Consider the following 19,276-nt stretch of genomic DNA (forward strand, 5'->3'; position numbering starts at 1 on the left):
ATTTTTATCCCCTCGTTCTACTTTTATTTATGTAAACATATAAATAGAAAATTATGTTTTTTTAGTAAAAAGTAAAAAAGTGATGGACAAGCCATATAACACTGCTACATTTTAGTTTTAACTTATAACTTGACTATTTTTAAGTTGCTTGTGCCGTGATAGATAAATTATTATGCGCTAATATATTTTATTTGTAGGTATTTGTTTAATGTTGATGTTAACTCATTTATATATATGCTCAATCATCTATCTATCTATCTATCTATCTATCTATATATATATATATATATATATATATATATATATATATATATATATATATATATATATATATATATATATATATATATATATATATATATATATATATATATATATATATATATATATATGATTGAGCATATTTAAAACTTGATTTTATTTTTTTTTAAAGTATAAACTAGGTCCACTTGTACACCTTATACAAATTTAACACTCATATAAATACATTAACATTTTACAAATTAAAGATCCACCCACCTCAAATATATCATTTAATAAATTTTATTTAAAATTTTAAGATAGTAATAACATTTATTAATTAATTTTTAAATGAAAAGTAATATTTTAAATGTTTAATTCAGAAAAAATTACTTTTATGTAATTTATGTATTTTTTAAATTTCAAATGAATATCTACATTGTTCATTTCATTATGTACCAACTTAGAAATAAAAATGAACTTAGAGCAAAAAAAAAATAAAACTCTAGAAGAGATAGATAATTATCAAATAGAACACTCAGAATTAGAATTAACACTACTTTTTCTCTTCCATCCATCAGGAGTACATAAATTATTTGAATTTAATGATAAATACAATCACTTGATTACAGGGCATCCTTCAATAACAACGTCCGACGCCGTGGAACATTTTGCCAACGGACAATGATCATAGTCCAACCCCCACCAATTCACTCCATATACGTCTTGAAATTGAAGAGAGACACTGAGTAGAACAACACAAAATGTAGAACCAACACCAAGTCCAGCTGATAAAACATAATTATATCTCGCCCACCATTTTTTATGTTTTTGAAAGATAAAGTAATTGAAGAATAACCCAACAGCAAACCAACCCCAATAACCTACAAGCCCGCCCAAGGGAAAAGCCGTAGCGGAACTAAATATAATTGGAAAATTGACGAGTGTAATCCATTTCTTTTCAGGATATTTGTGTGATAATAACCACAAGGGAATAGGTGCCACGAGTCCAATAAGAGCAAAGATGAAGATTGCCGAGTACATGCCATGAGGATAAAATATCTTACTTGGTCCGACAAGCCCCCATGTTACTCCACTGATGTAGGTTGCTCTCTCACTAGGACATGTCCAAGGACTTCCCTCCGGAAGCAAGTCTGGTTGACAAATATTCTTTATCGAGTGCAACATCCACCATGCTACTCCGAAATCAACAAAGCACGAACAAATTGTGCTTATAAACTGCACCGTCATCATCGTATTGAAAAACACAATTAATTAATTAAATTAATGGTGAAGACAATAATGTAACAAGTAATTAATGAGAGAAAATGAATTTGATTTTCCATGATAAAAAATATAATTTTGGGAGGAAGCTTCATGTAGTGTGACAATTTGAAGTTACCTATGACAGCTGCGGCCATTAGATGGGCCTCAGAACCGTATAATTTGAAAGCCATATTGCCTAAAGGTTTGCCTGGATTCAAGTATCCAATGATAACTTCCAATAACAAATCTAATGTAAATCCCTATATGCATGCCACACATAAAGTTACTAGTTAATTAGTCAAGATAATCAACGACAAATTGATTAAATTGATTGTATAGCTAGGTTAGTGCTCACGTACGTACCGAACCAGTAATTGCTTCGAGTGCACATTCCAATGGAAGGAAAAGAAGCACCAAAGCGCATGCCAACAGAACTTCCCAATAACGAAGTTGAATTTGACCTCCAAATCCTTCACACACCAAAATTGCCATTCCGATCATCAGAAGCGATATGGAGGAAAACCACCACTGAGGAACAGATTCATAGTTTTGCTTCATTAGCCTTGCATGCACATCTTGCTCGTCATCTTTATATGCCTTCTTAAATTGATGCCACACTGATCTGCAGGTAATCAATCCATATTATCAGTACTTGAACTTGTTGGAGATTAATTAAACTCTATTTTAATGTTGATAAAATTTGTGAAGATAGAAGGATGAGGTGGCAAGTTTGACCAAACTTTGTGATAGGATTGTTGAGTTGTTAAGATAGGATAAGAGTCTCGTAGAGATAGAATTTAAAAAAAAAAAAAAAATCTTAATTATTAGTGCTTATCCATTAAGCCTATAAATATGTACCTCTTTTCAATGAATGAAGTAAGTTGTGTGTTTTATTTTATTCTCCTCCTCTCCACATAGAGATTCTTCACCTCTTCCACATTTTTTCTTCTATAATCTTTTATTTCTTCTCCAATAATTCCTTTTTCCAACAGAACTGACTGATTGGGTGAATTGTTAAGACTACAAATTAAATAATTAATTCAGTAATTAACAAAATGAGTGCGAACCTCCCATAGAAGAGAGCGATATGAGAAATAGTTGACGTGTATAGAGCAAGACTAAACCCTACAGTATAAATCAACGATGTGCTGTAGTACACTTTTGAATAATTACTGTAGGCTTCGCTGTCAAATAAGAGAGTATTTGGATCTACAATTCTAGAGACGTTGTAGTTGTGGCCAGTAGAATCATAGATATTGGTCGAGAAGAGTGGAAATTTTCTGGCCTCGTATGCATTGCTCCAATAAGACCAGGGTAAAATGATGTAAGCGAGTATAATAAACCCGGCCAACATATTGAGTGTCACAAATGCAGGAAAAAGCAAAGGATCCCCTAAGAAGCTCGTGATCGTCAACCAATCGAATGAAAGTGATCCGATGGCGAGCCCATTAAACCCAGAGCCAATTTGCTGTGCAGTGATCGAGTCCTTCCATATCCAGCACACAACGGAGAGGCCCGTTATGGAAGGGAAGAAGTAAGAAGGAATGATGGTGTAAGCAAAAGCTGCAACGGAGACTAAAAAAAAGAATTGAAAAACTGATAATTCTCCCTTTGGCCTCTTATCCTTCTCGTGTAATGCTCTGAGAATTAAACAAGAGTAAAACAAACATTATATTTATATATATATATCAATAATTTCTTTTAATCAGGAATATAATAACAAGTTAAAATTAACCTACTTGTAAAATGAGATGCTGGGAATAACACCGGGCCACCACATGTACGGTGAATCCACTAAAAATTTTAAGAACAAACCGGCAAATCCAAACCCCAAGAACTACACGATCGAATGCATGCAAATGTTATGAAATTGTGTATATATATATTTTTAGAAATAAATTTGGCATGCACCTGAGTCCATATGACCAAGAATAAGGCTGGCCAAAATTGAATTTCTCTATGGTAGAAGATCTTGGCTATACTGATGTTTAAAAAGCCGGGACTCGAAATTGAGTTGACAAGGATGGAGGTGGTGACATGTTCTTTGATATTGAAGGGGCAAGGATTCAGCGAAAAGCTCCACCTTGTGCCCGGGATTCTCACTGATTTCTCCGGCAGAACCTTGGCTAACAGATTCCCCACTATGAGCAGGATGATGTCGATACAAACGGATGATATGCTAATCATCTGCCGCCGGAAAAGGCCAATTCGGAGCAACACCGTCTGCAGGATGCAGAGTGGCATGCCGACAAGCCATGTGCAAAAAGTTAGCACTTGCAGTGTCGGATCATCCGTCGGAGGAACTGTCAGTCGCACTTGCTCGATCGGCGAATCGTCGGCCATCTTATTATTACCTGAGAAAATAATTGATCGACATGAAAAATTAATTAGTGTATTATTACTAAGATAAAATTATTAAGATATGCGGCTTTGTTTATAGAATATTGGAAGCATAATACAAACGGGAAATAATAGGAAAGAGATTAGAGTGATTTCAATATATAAATAATACCCATAGAGTGTTTGTATATGTATATATCAAAAGTGTAGGAGAAATAGGAGGTAACGCAATGCACTGTTAATACTCATCACTCTAGGGAATTTAGAGAGATACAAGAAGATAATTTTCTAACAAGCTTAATCTCAAAATAAATCCGTCGCCCAACAATACAAAAGATGGCCTTTATAGGCCAGGCTTGGAACAACCCTCCAAGATGAGTCAAAGATGCATTAATGAGATTTATATTTTCTAAGGGCTCATTAAATGAGATTTATAGTTCTTAAGGATTTGTGAAGTACATCGAGTGACTAGTCCTAACTAAGGTTAATTAGGTAAATAAAAGTACTAGCTGGTCTAGAAAGTGAAGACCTAGTTGGAAACTAGGCAGTAGAAGTCCTAGCGGGGCTAGACAGTGAAGACCTATCTGGGAACTAGACAGTAAAAGTCCTAGCGAGGCTAGGCAATGAAAAACCTAGTTGGGCACTAGGCAATGGAAATTCTAGTGGGGCTAGGTAGTAAAGACCTAGTTGAGAATTAGAAAATGGAAGTCCTAGCGGGGCTAGGCAAGGAAAAAGTCTAAGTGGGTCAAAGGTTGACCAGACACTTGGTGATTGAAAGTCCAACAGGAAGTTGGCACAAGATGGAAAGTTCAAGTGGGTTAAGGGTTGACCGGATACTTGGTGAAGAAGCCCTAGCAGGTCAAGATTGACCATATGCTAGGCAACGAGAAGTCCCAATAAGTTAAGGTTGATCGGAGCTTGGACAAAGGAATCCTAAACTCGGATTAAGGGAGTTAGGGTTGGGAAATCAATTAGGGTAATTAATCGATCCATAGTAATCAATTAGGGTAATCGATTGAGAGCATTTTCGCGAGATAATAGAAGGTGCCGAAATCAATTGAGCAATTGATTCAGGCAATGTCAATCAATTAGGATAATCGATTAGGGTCTTTTCGTGAGAGAATAGGTAGTTTGGAAATTGATTAGGCAATTGATTATGAAGCTTTTCTCTCACGGACAGAAGCTTCGGAATTCATTGGCTTAATCGATTAGAAACTGGTAATCGATTGGTATAGCTCGCAAATCAGTTAGTCAACAAAATGAGACCTTATGTAGGATTTGAACAGTCGAGCTGACATGACAATCAATTAGAGATACACCAATCAAGTAGGAGACACTGAAGGAACCCTAGAAAAGAGGTTTCATGGACATTCGAAGACAACGATTCTTAGGAGTCTTGGAGCAAAATATTGTTGCATTTCCATCCACCTAAAGCAAGAAAAGAGCTAGTAACGTAAGGTTCCACAATGTAAACCCTAAAGTCATTCTTGATTATATTTTATGTTTGCGTTCTTGTTTTCTTGTTGTATTCTCATGGTTGAACTTGTACGAGACTTCTCTGTCTCGTGGACCCTTGGATTAGTCACTTCAAGGAGATGGATACCAAGTAAAATCAAAGGTGTTAGCGATTGAGAGTTTTGCTTCAAGTTTTCCACTATAAATTATCATCGAAGAAGCAAGCCGAGCTATTCATCCCCCTCACTCTAGCTAATACTTATAGGGTCCTATGATCAATTGTTATTAGATGCTTATTATTGTTGCTATCTTGATTTTTTTTTATTCTTAGTGACTGCAAGAGGGCTTCATTAAGGGTGTGAAAAAATATATTAAAAATTTGGTAGACCATACATATTGTATCAAAATATATTGAGTCATATCAATTTAATGGCATATCAAAAATTTTGGTATGGTATTATACCGTACCAAATTTTTCATTATGGTATTAGCATGAGATTTTAGCCGACCCCACATAGTGGGAAAAGACTTGGTTGTTGTTATTGTTGTGGTATCAGTATGAGATTTTATCAAAATTTTCAGTATACCGTACCGATACCAAAAATTTATAATAATCAATATGGAATTTATACCATATTGAAAATTCAGCATAGTATACCAAATTTTTAGTATACCAAAATTTTGGTATGGTAACCGTATGAAATTTTTTTATATCGAACTTTCTGATATAATATATATGATATGCAATTTAGAATTGGTATATCATATCGAATCACCCCTAAACTCCATAGTGTTTTCATGGAAACTGCATCTCGAGGGGATAGATGAGGATGATATTATATGTATAATATTTATCTATGCAATTTGTTTTTTTTTTAAAAAAAAATCTGTGATTATTGTGCAATGAAATAAAATTATCTTAACTAATATATATAAGGTTGACGGTCAAGAACAATAACTAAACCATTAATAATAGAAGTTGGATCGAAAAGTGTCAAAGAACAATAATGTAAGTTAAGTTTCAATATACTACAACAAGGAGTAACAATCAATAGATAAATACAAACATTAACTAGCATGTATAATTTGGTAGCAAATGAAGGAGATTTTAGATGTTTAGGAGACAAATGAGGAACAATGTGAAGTACTGTAACATACAAAAAATAAAGAAAACGAAACAACAAATTAACCTCTAATCGCTGGCTGGCTTACTGGATATTTTCTTGGTGCATCAATTTGATCCCTTCAGACAGAAAGTAGTCTTTGAACGGCTCTAAAAGTGTTGTATATATTTTTTACTTCACAATTCTTAGTCAAAATGCATCCAGCTTGAGCACCTTGGCAACCTCCTCCTCTTTAATCATCAATTAACGGCAAAATAAGGGTTATAAGCCTCAGTCCTAAACCTATACCCAGTAATCAAAGACATAGAAACCAAGGGTTGCTAACTAACTCACCAGCAAGCACGCTCGTCCAATATATATATTGAGGTAAGAATTAGAGATTGAACAGATGACAACGATGAAATATAATATTAGTAGACGACGGTGGGGAGCAGAGCTGGTCCTTGCTATTTAAAAGCCTTAATAAAATTATTAATTATTAGCCAATTTTATCCTTCTATCAACTTAAGTAATAATTATTTTAATCTATAAAATTTTGTTTCTAGAAATGAAATAAAGAACCTTTGTAGTTGTGAGATGATTTTTTATCTTAAGAGTTGCTGTTGCGGCCAACGTTAACTTTGATTTCTCAATACAACTGTTCTGATAAACTATTATTTCATATTTAATTCATGTAAATGAGATCATAACTGATAAATTCCCCAAATTACACTTTCACTGCCTATATAATAACCTGAAATTACAATTTCACTGCCTATATAATAACCTGAGATATGAAGTTAAAAATCTATAATTCACCCTCAATTATATTACATTACGAAATGGAATTATTCATTGTCGCTCCTTTATATTTTAATGGTAATCAGTTTACTTCTAATTGCTCTGTTAACAAAAGGACAAATTCTTCAATAGGTCATTGGTCATCTTGTTTGCTGTGGAGGTATAAGGCAAGACTATTATTGGAGTGTAACCAAGAACATTCAATTCTACCCCCACAATAAACAGGATGACCAATAACCTTTTAAAGAATTCTTCCTTCTATTGATGGAGTCATTAAAAGTAAATTGATAACCAGTAAAATAAAGAGAGCACTGATGAACAATTTCATTTTGTAATGTAATTGAAGGGGGCTTGTAGGTGTTTAACTTCACCTCTCCAGGTACTATATAAAGGAAGAAATCTGGGACAGAAAAACCATTGCAGCTTCCTGCTACAGATTGAAGCCCCGGACGCAATCATGATAAGGTTAGATCTCTCCTTTAACTCTGTTCCTTGATTTTTCTCCCATTTTCTTCATTGAAACAGATTTCCAGATATGATTTTACATATCATCAAAAGAAAAATCCTTGATTTTCTCTTCTCGATCCGTTTACCGTCTTATTTTCCTCAGATCTGCAAGAGAAGCCGACCAAAGATGGATATTGCTTCCGGATCCGGCAACAAGATGACATCTTTCTTCGAATCTGGCTTTCAGTTCCTTGTTTTCTACTGTTTGGCCTTTCTTTGATTCGGCGATGGGTTTTATCTACTTGGAAGCTACCCTAATGAGTATCCGGTTGGAGAGGTCCTACCAACTGCTGGTGAAGGTCAACTCACTTACCTCCATCGAGACTGAGCTTCCTTTCAGCTACTACAATCTTCCATTCTGCTGTCCTCAAGATGGAATTAAGGATAACACTGAGAATCTTGAGGAGCTCCTAATGAGAGACGGATCTAAGCAGGGCTGGACTGACAACCCTGTTCTGGATCCGTCTCTAGTTCCTTGTACGGACGATCTAACATTGCAAGTATTTGTGAGAAATAATCCTCTCCACGTCATTTTTTTTATGTTTTATTATCTTGATAATTAGTTATTACTTGGTCTAGATCCTATTTTTATGGATCTCATCTAGATCCTATTTTTATGGATCTTGTGTTCGTGCTCTTATCATTTGTGATGCTATATAAAGAGTCCTAGAGGCATGTAGAAGGCATCTCATTGTAAGGTTTCCTTTCATAAGTGAAGTTCCTATTTGTCCTATTCTTCTTGTTTCTTCTTGTGTGCTGTGTGCTTTGAGTGTGCTGTCCTATTCGATTCTAGGCCAACATCTGGTATCAGAGCATTGGTAGTATAAGACATCCAAGAATCTACAATTCCATAAAATGTCGAGCATCCCAGTAAAGGAGAACGGCGGAGTGTCATTTCCCTATCCGATGCTAAGTCCTCACAATTATACTGTGTGGGCAATAAAGACAGAGGCGATCCTTGATGCCCAGGGAGTCTGGGAGGCGGTGGAGCCAGCGGAAGGAGCCCAGGTGGATGCAAAGAAGGACAAAAAGGCACGTGCATACATCTTGCAGTGTGTCCCCGAAGACATCCTTCTCCAGATCGCAACAAAGAAGACGGCGAAGGAAGTCTGGGACAGCCTCAAGACGAGGTACCTTGGTAGTGATCGGGTGAAGAAGGCACGTGTACAAACATTGAAGAGCGAGTTCGACGCTCTCCGGATGAAAGAGACCGAAACGATTGATGAGTTTGCTGGCAAACTCAGCGCCCTAAGCAGCAAGTTCTCCACCCTTGGTGCCACGCTTGAAGATTCATCTTTGGTAAAGAAGTTACTCGATTTTGTCCCTGATAAGTTCTTCCCTATTGTTGCTGGTATTGAGCAGTTTTACGACCTTGAGACGATACCATTTGAGGAGACTATTGGGCGACTGAAGGCGTACGAGGAACGAACATTACGATTACGTGGCAACACCAACGGCACTGAAGGAGAGCTCCTACTTATTCATGTCGAATGACAAATGCGACAGAAGGGGAGCAATGTGGACACTTCGTCAGGAGGAAAGGGGCGTGGGTCCAGCAGCCCTAGTCGTGGCAAATGGCGTGGATGTGGGCGAGGGTGCGGTCGTGGTCGTGGTACGCAACGCCAAGACAGTGCAGGAGGGACTAGCGACAACAACAGTGACACTCAAGACAAGAGACATATAAAGTGTTTCAATTGCGAGAAAATGGGGCATTATGCGTCCGAATGCTACAACAAGCGGCGTGATGATGAGGCTCACCTCACTTGTGCCACCGATGAAGAGCCGACACTGATGATGACCGTGTCCCACGAGGAGTCTGACACTAGGCATGAGCGGCAGGATACCATTCTGCTCAGTGAAGATAGGTTGCTACCGGAGATGTACCGCGGCGTTAAGAAAGAAGATAAAGACGTCTGGTACCTTGACAACGGTGCCAGCAACCACATGACTGGCCATCGCGAGAAGTTTCAAGAACTAGATGAAACCATCACCAGGAGGGTGAGATTTGGCGATGCATCAACCATTGAGATCATGGGCAAGGGGACGGTTGTGTTCGAATGCAAGAATGGCGATCGGAAGGCTCTCCACGAGGTATACTACATTCCGAAACTTTGTAGTAATATCATAAGTCTCGGTCAATTGACAGAAACTGGGAACGAAGTGCACATGGAGAAAGATATCATGAAGGTGATTGATAGAAGCGGGAAGCTCTTGATGCGGGTAAAGCGAACACAAAATCGCTTGTACAAGGTAACCTTGAAGACATGCAAGCAAGTCTGTCTCCTAGCAAGCCTAGAAGACCCAACCTGGTTATGGCACACAAGGCTCGGACATGTCAATTTTCACGATTTGAAGCTGTTAGGGGAGAAGAAATTGGCAGTTGATGTACCTCCATTGCCCCAGCCGAACAAGCTTTGCGAGGTATGTGTGGTCGCTAAACATGCAAGGTCATCATTCCCGCACCAAGCAAACTTCAGAGCGACAAAGCCGTTGGAACTTCTCCATGCTGATATTTGCAGGCCAATTTCACCAAGTACACTGGCTGGTAACAAATATTTCTTTTTGATTGTTGATGATTGTACAAGATGGATGTGGGTATTTGTATTGGCAGCAAAGAAAGATGTATTCCAAGCATTCAAGAAATTCAAGTCCGTGACGGAGAACACGACTGAGTACAAGATCAAAACACTTCGGACAGACCGTGGCGGTGAGTTTCTATCCACAGAGTTCACTCGATTCTGTGAAAATGAAGGGATCGAGCGGCACTTTACGGCTCCCTACACACCCCAACAGAATGGCGTTGTAGAGCGCCGTAATCGCACTGTAATGGCCATGGCAAGATCTCTCCTCAAGGGTACACATATGCCGGCAAGGTTCTGGGGAGAGGCAGTTAGGCATGCTGTCTATCTGCTAAATCGTCTCCCAACTAAGGCGCTAGGAGACCGTACCCCATTTGAAGCCTGGATGGGGAGAAAGCCACATCTCTTCCACTTGAGAGTGTTCGGTTGTGTTGCATACGTGAAAAATACAACCCCTCACCTGAAGAAACTTGACGACAGAAGTTCACCCATGGTATACTTGGGTGTCGAGGAAGGTTGCAAAGCTCATCGTCTATTTGATCCAAGGCATGACAAGCTACAAGTAAGTAGAGATGTAGTATTTCAAGAAAATAGTGAATGGACATGGACTGCAGGTGCTAACCATGAAGAAAACTTACCGGAGTTTATGGTGGAGGATGCACTCGACACCGACGAGGTGATTGTTGTAGCAGACATTGAGGCAGGAACAGAAGATGTCGCACCACCGACAACAGCCGTGGTACCCATGACAAGAGCATCAAGTCCATTTACATCATCATCGAGCACCCATACAACTACCTCACCTGACTCTCATGAAGGGCCAGTTCGGTTTAGGTCCATTGCCGATATATATGCCAACACTGAGGAAGTGGTTGGTATTGATGAAGAAGAAAATGAGGTAATGCTGATGATGTCTGAAGAGCCGACCTGTTACCAAGAGGCTGCAACCGAGGCTTGCTGGTACGAAGCTATGGAGGAAGAACTGGAAACTATTAAGATGAACAAGACCTGGACCCTAACTGAGCTCCCATTAGGCCACAAACCTATTGGCCTAAAGTGGGTGTACAAACTGAAGAAAGATTCAGCGGGGAAAGTTGTTAAGTATAAAGCAAGATTAGTTGCTAAAGGCTATGTACAGAGACAAGGCATCGACTTTGAAGAGGTATTTGCACCGGTCGCTAGACTTGATACTATTCGAGTCATTCTTGCACTTGTAGGGAATCGAAGCTGGGAGGTACACCATCTAGATGTGAAGTCAGCATTCCTTAACGGAGAGTTAGAAGAAGAAATATACGTCTCTCAACCGGAAGGGTTTGAGGTACAAAATCAGAAACATAAGGTGTACAGGTTATTCAAGGCCCTCTATGGACTGCGGCAAGCTCCACGAGCTTGGAACATGCGGCAAGCTCCACGAGCTTGGAACATGCGGCTGAACAGGAGTCTGGTAGAGCTCGGCTTCAAAAAATGTATTCAAGAACATGCAGTATATACAAGAGGTGAAGGAGAAGCAAGTATACTTGTTGGAGTGTATGTCGACGATCTCATCGTGACAGGAGGTAGCACAGAGAAAATCAACAAGTTCAAACAACAAATGATGACAGAATTTGAGATGAGTGATTTGGGTCTTCTCTCCTACTACTTAGGGATTGAAGTGGAGCAACAGAAGAGCCGAATTTCACTTAGACAATCAGCTTATGCCAAGAAAATTCTATCTCAATTCAAGATGGCAGACTGCAATACCACAAAGCATCCAATGGAACGCAAGACACAGTTGCATAAGGACTTGGAAGGGACTCCAGTTGACGCCACGGAATACAGGCGCATTGTTGGTTGTCTGAGATATTTGCTTCACACACGGCCGGACCTGTCATATTCTGTTAGAATGGCGAGCAGATACATGGAGAGGCCTACAATCATGCATCACAGGGTGATCAAACAGATTCTCAAGTATTTAAAAGGTACAATTTATTTTGGACTTGTTTACATAAAGGGACCCTAAGAAATTGGTATATTCGGCTACTCGGACAGTGATTTAGCCGGCGATCTCGATGGAAGGAAAAGAACAAGTGGAATGACTTTCTATTTTAATGAAAGCTTGGTGTCCTGGAACTCACAGAAGCATAAGACAGTGGCGCTTTCATCTTGTGAGGCAGAGTTCATGGCAACCACAACTGCGGCCTGCCATGCTTTGTGGTTGAGGAGCCTTGCCAGTGAATTAGCAGGTGTAAAGCCAAAACCAGTAACTTTGTTTGTTGACAACAAATCCGCCATAGCTCTCATGAAGAATCCGGTATTCCATGGTCGAAGCAAGCATATAGATACAAGGTTTCATTTTATCAGAGAATGCATTGAGAAGGGACAGATTGTGGTGGAGTTCGTTAATACCGGAGAACAGTGAGCCGATGCGTTAACTAAAGCATTGCCAGGAGTGAAGTTAGCTGCCATGCGACAACTACTCGGCGTCCGTGATCTACAATCATGTCAGGATTAGGGGGAGTAATGTGAGAAATAATCCTCTCCACGTCATTTTTTTTATGTTTTATTATCTTGATAATTAGTTATTACTTGGTCTAGATCCTATTTTTATGGATCTCATCTAGATCCTATTTTTATGGATCTTGTGTTCGTGCTCTTATCATTTGTGATGCTATATAAAGAGTCCTAGAGGCATGTAGAAGGCATCTCATTGTAAGGTTTCCTTTCATAAGTGAAGTTCCTATTTGTCCTATTCTTCTTGTTTCTTCTTGTGTGTTGTGTGCTTTGAGTGTACTGTCCTATTCGATTCTAGGCCAACAGTGTTAACATTCTGCATATGGATTCTTGGTGTTCCACTGTGCATCGAATATTTTTTGTTTGATTCTAGATATTTTTTTGGTGATTTACTATGTTTACTGAAGACTAAAGTAAATCATTCAATAGGAAGGCTTAGCTAATAGAGACTTATTTATGGCTCTTGAGGACATTGACAATGGCTTCCTTCAAAGCATTGGTATTTATTTAGTGATACAACGCATCATCATAGAGGACGTCGCAGTCAGAAGTCAAGGGGATGTGGCAGTTAGAAGTCAAGAGGATGTGGTAGTCAACAGATGGGGTAGTACTGGTAGGTGGCATCAGCCATATAACGCCAGGCCTGGATTTACAGATCGGGATCTCAGGTCTGCGACATGAAGCACAATTAGGGAAAGTATTTCGCAGGACAGGACCTCCGATCGAGGCATCCATAACTGGAATGCGGGATGGGGCCCAGATAATGCCTGACCTGCTCTACCTGGTCAGGTTTTCGCAGCTCAATTATATCCAAGCCTAGTTCTTCAATTACCAATCATCTTGAACTTTGCATGTGCGTACATGGTCGGGAAGGCACTACCTGTCAGAGAATAACTGCTACATGATAGAGAATATGCCGATGGTCTGTGGTCCCCTGTCAGCAGAAGCCTCCTCTAGTCTATCAGAGAGTGTCATGCGTCATCCATCGCTAGACAGCGCCTGACACCCGACATTCCCTAGAACTTGTCAGATTTCGGAAGTACGCATTGTCATATAAAAAGGGAAGTTCTCTCCCTTACGGAGGTACGCACATCCTTTCGCACTTGTCTTTCACTTCTTTCCTGCTTCGTACATTGTTCTTCTGGGAAAAAAGTACCTGACTTGAGCGTTAGAGGGCCTGCTCCGAGGACTTTTTCCCTAGTTTCTGGCCTCTAACGTTCTGTGGGTTTGTCTGAGTGTGCACAGAATTCAAGTACCACCAGTTAGGTCATCCGCAGGAGGAGGGCCACGTGAGAGTCTGTACTTCCAGGTGAAGTCAAGAAACGCGTCCCAGTCACTCCTCCGTTAACCCCGTCAACAATTAGTCCGGTCTTCGTCTGACTCAGATTTCAGACTAGATCAATTTGGCGTCGTCTATGGGAACACATTTACCTGTTCTGGAATGTGAAAATGGAGGAGACCGGCAGAATCAACGTAACCATGACGGCAGGGGAGTACGAACTGTTTAAGGAGGCTAAGAAGCGAGCGACTTCCGAGAAACAAACCACCACTTCAAGACCCTATAACATGTCGGTCGTCTCCAAGGACCTGACCCATGCTTCTGATAGAGGGTCTAAGAGGAAGCAGCTTGAAGAATTTTCTTCAGCTTTCTTTCGAGAGCTGAGGCCAGACTATTTCCACAAGGGCCAAGGGGGATATCATAAAAAAGAGCAGCTGCAAGCTTCCATGGCGGAAAGCTCCCCGCCCAGGGAGTCGAAGAAGGGGAAGGTCATAGTCCTCAGGGAGGAACCCCGGGGAGAGTCAGATGAACGAGTGCCCTTTTCTCTAAGGGTACTTGAGGAGAAGGTGACGAAGGGGTACAAGCCCTGAGCTCAGAGAATATGATGGCAGCAAAGATCCGGAGGATCATCTTCGTAAGTTCAGGAACGCTGCTCTGTTACATCAGTATAGTGACGCCATAAAGTGCCAAGTATTCTTGAACACTCTATCTGGCTCAATACAGAAATGGTTTGATGGATTGTCGACATCACTTGTTTCCACGATTTCAAGAATGTCTTTCTATATCACTTCGCCAATAGCAGGAAGTATCAGAAGACAGACTACTGTCTTTTCGCCCTCAAGCAGGGGCCGACTGAGCCCTTGAGAAGCAATATTAAATGATTTAACCAGGTGGCTCAGGACGTCTGTTACGCTCCGCAAGTGTACGGAAATGTCGCAAGTAATATAAAAGATTATCGTATCCACAGGGACTGGAATAAGCACTAGAAATGTCTCAATGCGAATTAGCTAAACAACTATCCAATCGTTTCAAAAGCAAAGTAAAGGTAAGCAAATCTAATATTAAAGATCAACAAACAAGAGTTTAGTGTTTTGGGTTATGATAAAGGGAGATTCTAGGAGTTTCGGTTTCTTTGTAAGATTTCTTGAATGTAAATGGTTCACCAATTCTTATTCCTCAATTACCAAACATGTAGAAAGTTGTCGGTTCCCTCTTGCAATAGACAACCGGCTAAGGACTGAGAAATGTATCTAAATAGGATTAATGAGACATGAACCTACGTTGTCCTTACGCAGAAGCGCACCTATTACTATGCCTTCCTCGGATATCAACATAGAAGCCCACAACTTATTAATCTACAAAGATACAAGAAGCTAATCATAGAATCCATCCTACTCTCTTGAATATTCCTATTTCCCCTTCAAGATTATCTCTCAAACGTCCTTACACGGGCTTGCACCTGTCACATGGATCCCTCGGATGATCGAGTGAGAGTTTATCCTTACCAAGTCCATAAGAAATCCAAACAATCAATCAAGAATGAGGATTAAGCACAAACCACCATCAATCATTCAAGATCTAATTGATACAAGCAAGATAATGTCATTGAAAGAAGAAAATGGCAAATCCATAAGAGATTACATCAATCCATCTTACAAATACTCCCTTAATCCTAGAATACAAGATCTACTCCATGAATCGAGGAAGAAAATCTGAAGGAATAGAGATTACAAGCATTCTTTGAATCCCCAATCCAAGAAAACAAGAAGAGGGGGAAAAAGAAAGCTTATCTACGAAGAAGCCTTGTCTTGGGATCCAATCCTCGCTCCGGAGTCGAAATCGTCGAGATCTCCCTTAGAATCGCCCAGAAATCCTCCCAAGAATGGGAGGAAACCACCAAATCTTGCTTTCTCCCAAAGGGGGAGAGATCCCCTTCCAATTCATGAAGAAAGGTTTAAATAGAGGAGGGAATCGGGCGCCACACGGCCCCGTGACACGGCCGTGTGAGATTCACACGGCCATGTCCAGTTCCCTCTCCGCACTACTGCAGACTCCACACGCCGTAACCCTTCGCCTCGAATGCTACACGGCCGCAGTGGTGCACACGCCACACCGCTGGTCTCCTGGAATGCTACACTACTGCAGTGGTGCACACGCCACACCGCTGGTCTCTCGAAAGCCACACTACTGCGTAGATCCACACGCCATGTAAAGCTTCGCCTGTTGACTTCAATTTGACACGGCAGTGAGGTTCACACGGCCATGTCATCTTCTTCTTCTGCTGGTGCCAAACCCCACACGGCCCGAGCTCCATACCAATGCAGGGCCGTGTGAGGTACACGGCCTGGTGCTTTCTCCCTTTGTTTCCTCCAAGGCTTGCCCAAAGATATAAATTCTTCACCAAATCGACTCCTGCGTACAGTAAATGCACAAAAAGCATATCTCCGAACCAAAAGAGTAAATATGCTAAAAGGAAAGCTGGAAGTATACAAATGCATAGATCAAGCATGCTCAAAGTATGTAAATGTGCGTAAAAACATGCATAAAAGAGTATATAATCTACGCACATCAACGTCCCATCCGCTACCTTAGAAATATTGATGAGCACCTTCTCCCATGGTCTGGTAGAAGAGGAGTTCTTTCGAAACCTCATCCGAGATCCAGTAAAGAACTTCGATGAGATGCTGGGAAAGGCCGCTAGTTACATCAATGTAGAAGAGGCTCGAGGCTTGCAAAAAAACATACAAGGTGCTTACTTCTATTAATAAGACGGAGAAGAAACCATCCCAACCGCCAGCTCAGCCTCTTCCCCGCGCCCGGGATATTCGACCGCATTTCCCTCCCAGTCATGATGCAAGGCCAGCCCAACGTGTGGCCACTGTCCAAGCCCCCAGGCCTGGTCCGTGGGGTCCACGCTACTACACTTACCATCGATCTCACACTCATACCACCAACGATTGCTTCCAGTTCGCCCACGACTCCCGGTGCACAACAGAGCTAGGCCTCCCTCCGCCTGAGCTTGCTCCTCAGGTTCAGAGGCTGGTAGATGGCCAACGTGTCACAGCTGCTCAGGCAGGAAGACCCCAGCCAGACCAGGCTGGGCAAGGTATTCAGCAACATGGTCGCAGTCAGGAGCAAGGAGAAGCCCGAGAGGAGGAGAATCGGGACAACGCTGCCATCCGAGAGATTGGTTGGTATGATCTCCGAAGGACCCACCGATGGAGATTCTACTAGAGCCCGAAAATCTCATGGGCATCGATTGGAGGTGCATGCCGTAGGATGCAGCCAAGAGTAGGCTGCTGGGCCCATTATCAGTTTTGGGCCGCAAGATTTGGAAGGATTGGAGATTTCACATGATGATGCCCTCATCATTAAGGTCATTATAGCCAACAGCTACGTGGCCAGGATTTTCGTGGATACCGGAACCGCTGTCAATGTGATGTTCAGAAACGCATTCGAAAGCATACAAATTGAGGCCAGTGAGCTCCAACCTATGGCTACTTCATTGTATGTCTTTATCGGCAATGAAGTACGACCCTTGGGTCAGATCAAGCTGACCATATCTTTAAGAAACGAGCCCCTAGTAAGGACGCAGAGGAGCACCTTCATAGTGGTGGATTCGTCATCCTCATACAACATCTTCTTGGGAAGACCAGCACTATATGAGTTCAGAGCGGCATCTCTACTTTCCATCAAAAGATTAAGTTCTCTGTGGGAGACCAGGTCGGGGAAGTCAGGGGTGAGCAATTGGTCTTCCGCAGGTGTTACATAGACATGGTGAGGGTGGAGACCCGGAAAGCTTAAAGAACTCAGGATGGTGGGATACACGTCATTCAGGAGGAGCCTTTACCTACCACGGAGGAGCTCATCCCTTGGGAGGAGGTCCAACTCTATCCTGATCGACCAAAAAGCCATCAGATGGATTCAAAGGAAACCTAGAGGATCTATGTAGACGGGTCATCCACTTAGTAAGGCAGCGGGGTGGGCATCCTTTTGATATCTCCCCAAGAGGATATACTGCAACTGACCGTGCGATTGAATTTCAACGCCACAAATAATGAGACAGAATATGAAGCGCTGTTGGTGGGATTGCAGGCAGCTCGACATGTAGGTGTCGCTCGGGTAATTGTTTATTCAGACTCTCAATTGGTAGCGCAGCAGATAGCCGACAACTTCGAAGTCAACAGTGACAAGCTGCAATTATACCGGAAGGCCTATGAGAAAATGAAAGAAAGTTTCCAAGAGGTCACGGTAGCTAAAATTCCCCGGATATATAATCAAAGGGCTGATGAATTAGCCAAAATGGCTAGCTCTTTAACCACTTGGGTGCTGGATAAGTCTATAGCTCAGACCTTCCTAATATCTCAAGTAGATTTGCAGAACAATAGGGGGGAGCCGATTGATTGGAGGACACCGATGATTAGTTACCTTCGACAAGGCATCTTACCAGTTGACCCAGAAGAAGCCCGACTGGTCAAGAAGAAAGCTCATTCATATACCATGATCGGAGACCAATTGTACAAGCAAACATTCTCTAGGTCGTTGCTCAAATGTTTGGGGACGGAGGAGGTAGAGCATGCTTTACAAGAAATACATCGAGGGTGTTGTGGTAACCATGCTGGAGGAAGAACACTGGCTCGAAAAATATTGCCGACCGGGTATTTCTGGCCTACTTTGCAGAAGGATGTTCAACGACTGATAAACGTTTGCCTATCTTGCCAGAAGCATCGAAATCTGACTCACCGACCAACTGAAGCCTTAAAAACCTCCATAGTCTCATGCCCCTTCGATCAATAGGGCATGGATATTGTAGGACCCTTTCCGATGGCACCGGGTCAGAAGTGATTTTTACTCGTGGCAGTGGACTACTCCAAGTGGGTGGAAGCGGAAGCCCTGGCCAAGATTACTGAAGGGGCCGCTATTCAATTCTTGTGGAGAAATATCCTCTGTCGATTTGGAATACCACGTCGGGTAGTTTCAGATAATGGAAGGTAATTTCAAGGTCGCAGGATCTGAGCTTGGTGTCAAGGATTCAGAATAATTCGTGCCTTCACATCCGTGACATATCCTAAGAGCAATGGGCAGGCGGAGGTCACCAACAGAGAGATAGTTCGAGAGTTGAAAGTCAAACTAGATTATGTAGGAGGCGATTAAGCAGAAGAGCTTCCCAACATCCTCTGGGCTTATCGCACAACTCCTCGGGAAAGCACGGGACT

General features: G+C 41.3%; 1 protein-coding gene and 1 long non-coding RNA gene across 5 annotated transcripts in view; one reads left to right on the forward strand and one right to left on the reverse strand.

Annotated features, from left to right (window-relative positions):
* Positions 1–784: 784 nt before the first annotated feature.
* LOC122045196 (oligopeptide transporter 1-like) overlaps positions 785–19,276 on the reverse strand; it is a 39,840-nt gene continuing 21,348 nt past the window's right edge. For 2 of the 4 annotated variants that reach the window (XM_042605308.1, XM_042605307.1), the window contains exons 3-7: positions 3,418–3,860; positions 3,246–3,343; positions 2,574–3,146; positions 1,870–2,128; positions 1,488–1,766 (exon numbers count right to left, since the gene is read on the reverse strand). In XM_042605308.1, coding sequence (XP_042461242.1) covers positions 1,512–1,766; positions 1,870–2,128; positions 2,574–3,146; positions 3,246–3,343; positions 3,418–3,849 — 1,617 coding nt within the window. In that variant the 5' untranslated portion in view covers positions 3,850–3,860 and the 3' untranslated portion in view covers positions 1,488–1,511. The other 2 variants (XM_042605310.1, XM_042605309.1) reach the window with 2 other exon arrangements.
* Positions 7,194–8,443, forward strand: LOC122045197. Its single transcript, XR_006129929.1, has 2 exons — positions 7,194–7,670; positions 7,816–8,443. It is a non-coding gene; the product is annotated as an uncharacterized LOC122045197 (long non-coding RNA).

This window comes from Zingiber officinale, chromosome 2B (assembly GCF_018446385.1).
Source record: "Zingiber officinale cultivar Zhangliang chromosome 2B, Zo_v1.1, whole genome shotgun sequence".
NCBI lineage: Eukaryota > Viridiplantae > Streptophyta > Magnoliopsida > Zingiberales > Zingiberaceae > Zingiber > Zingiber officinale.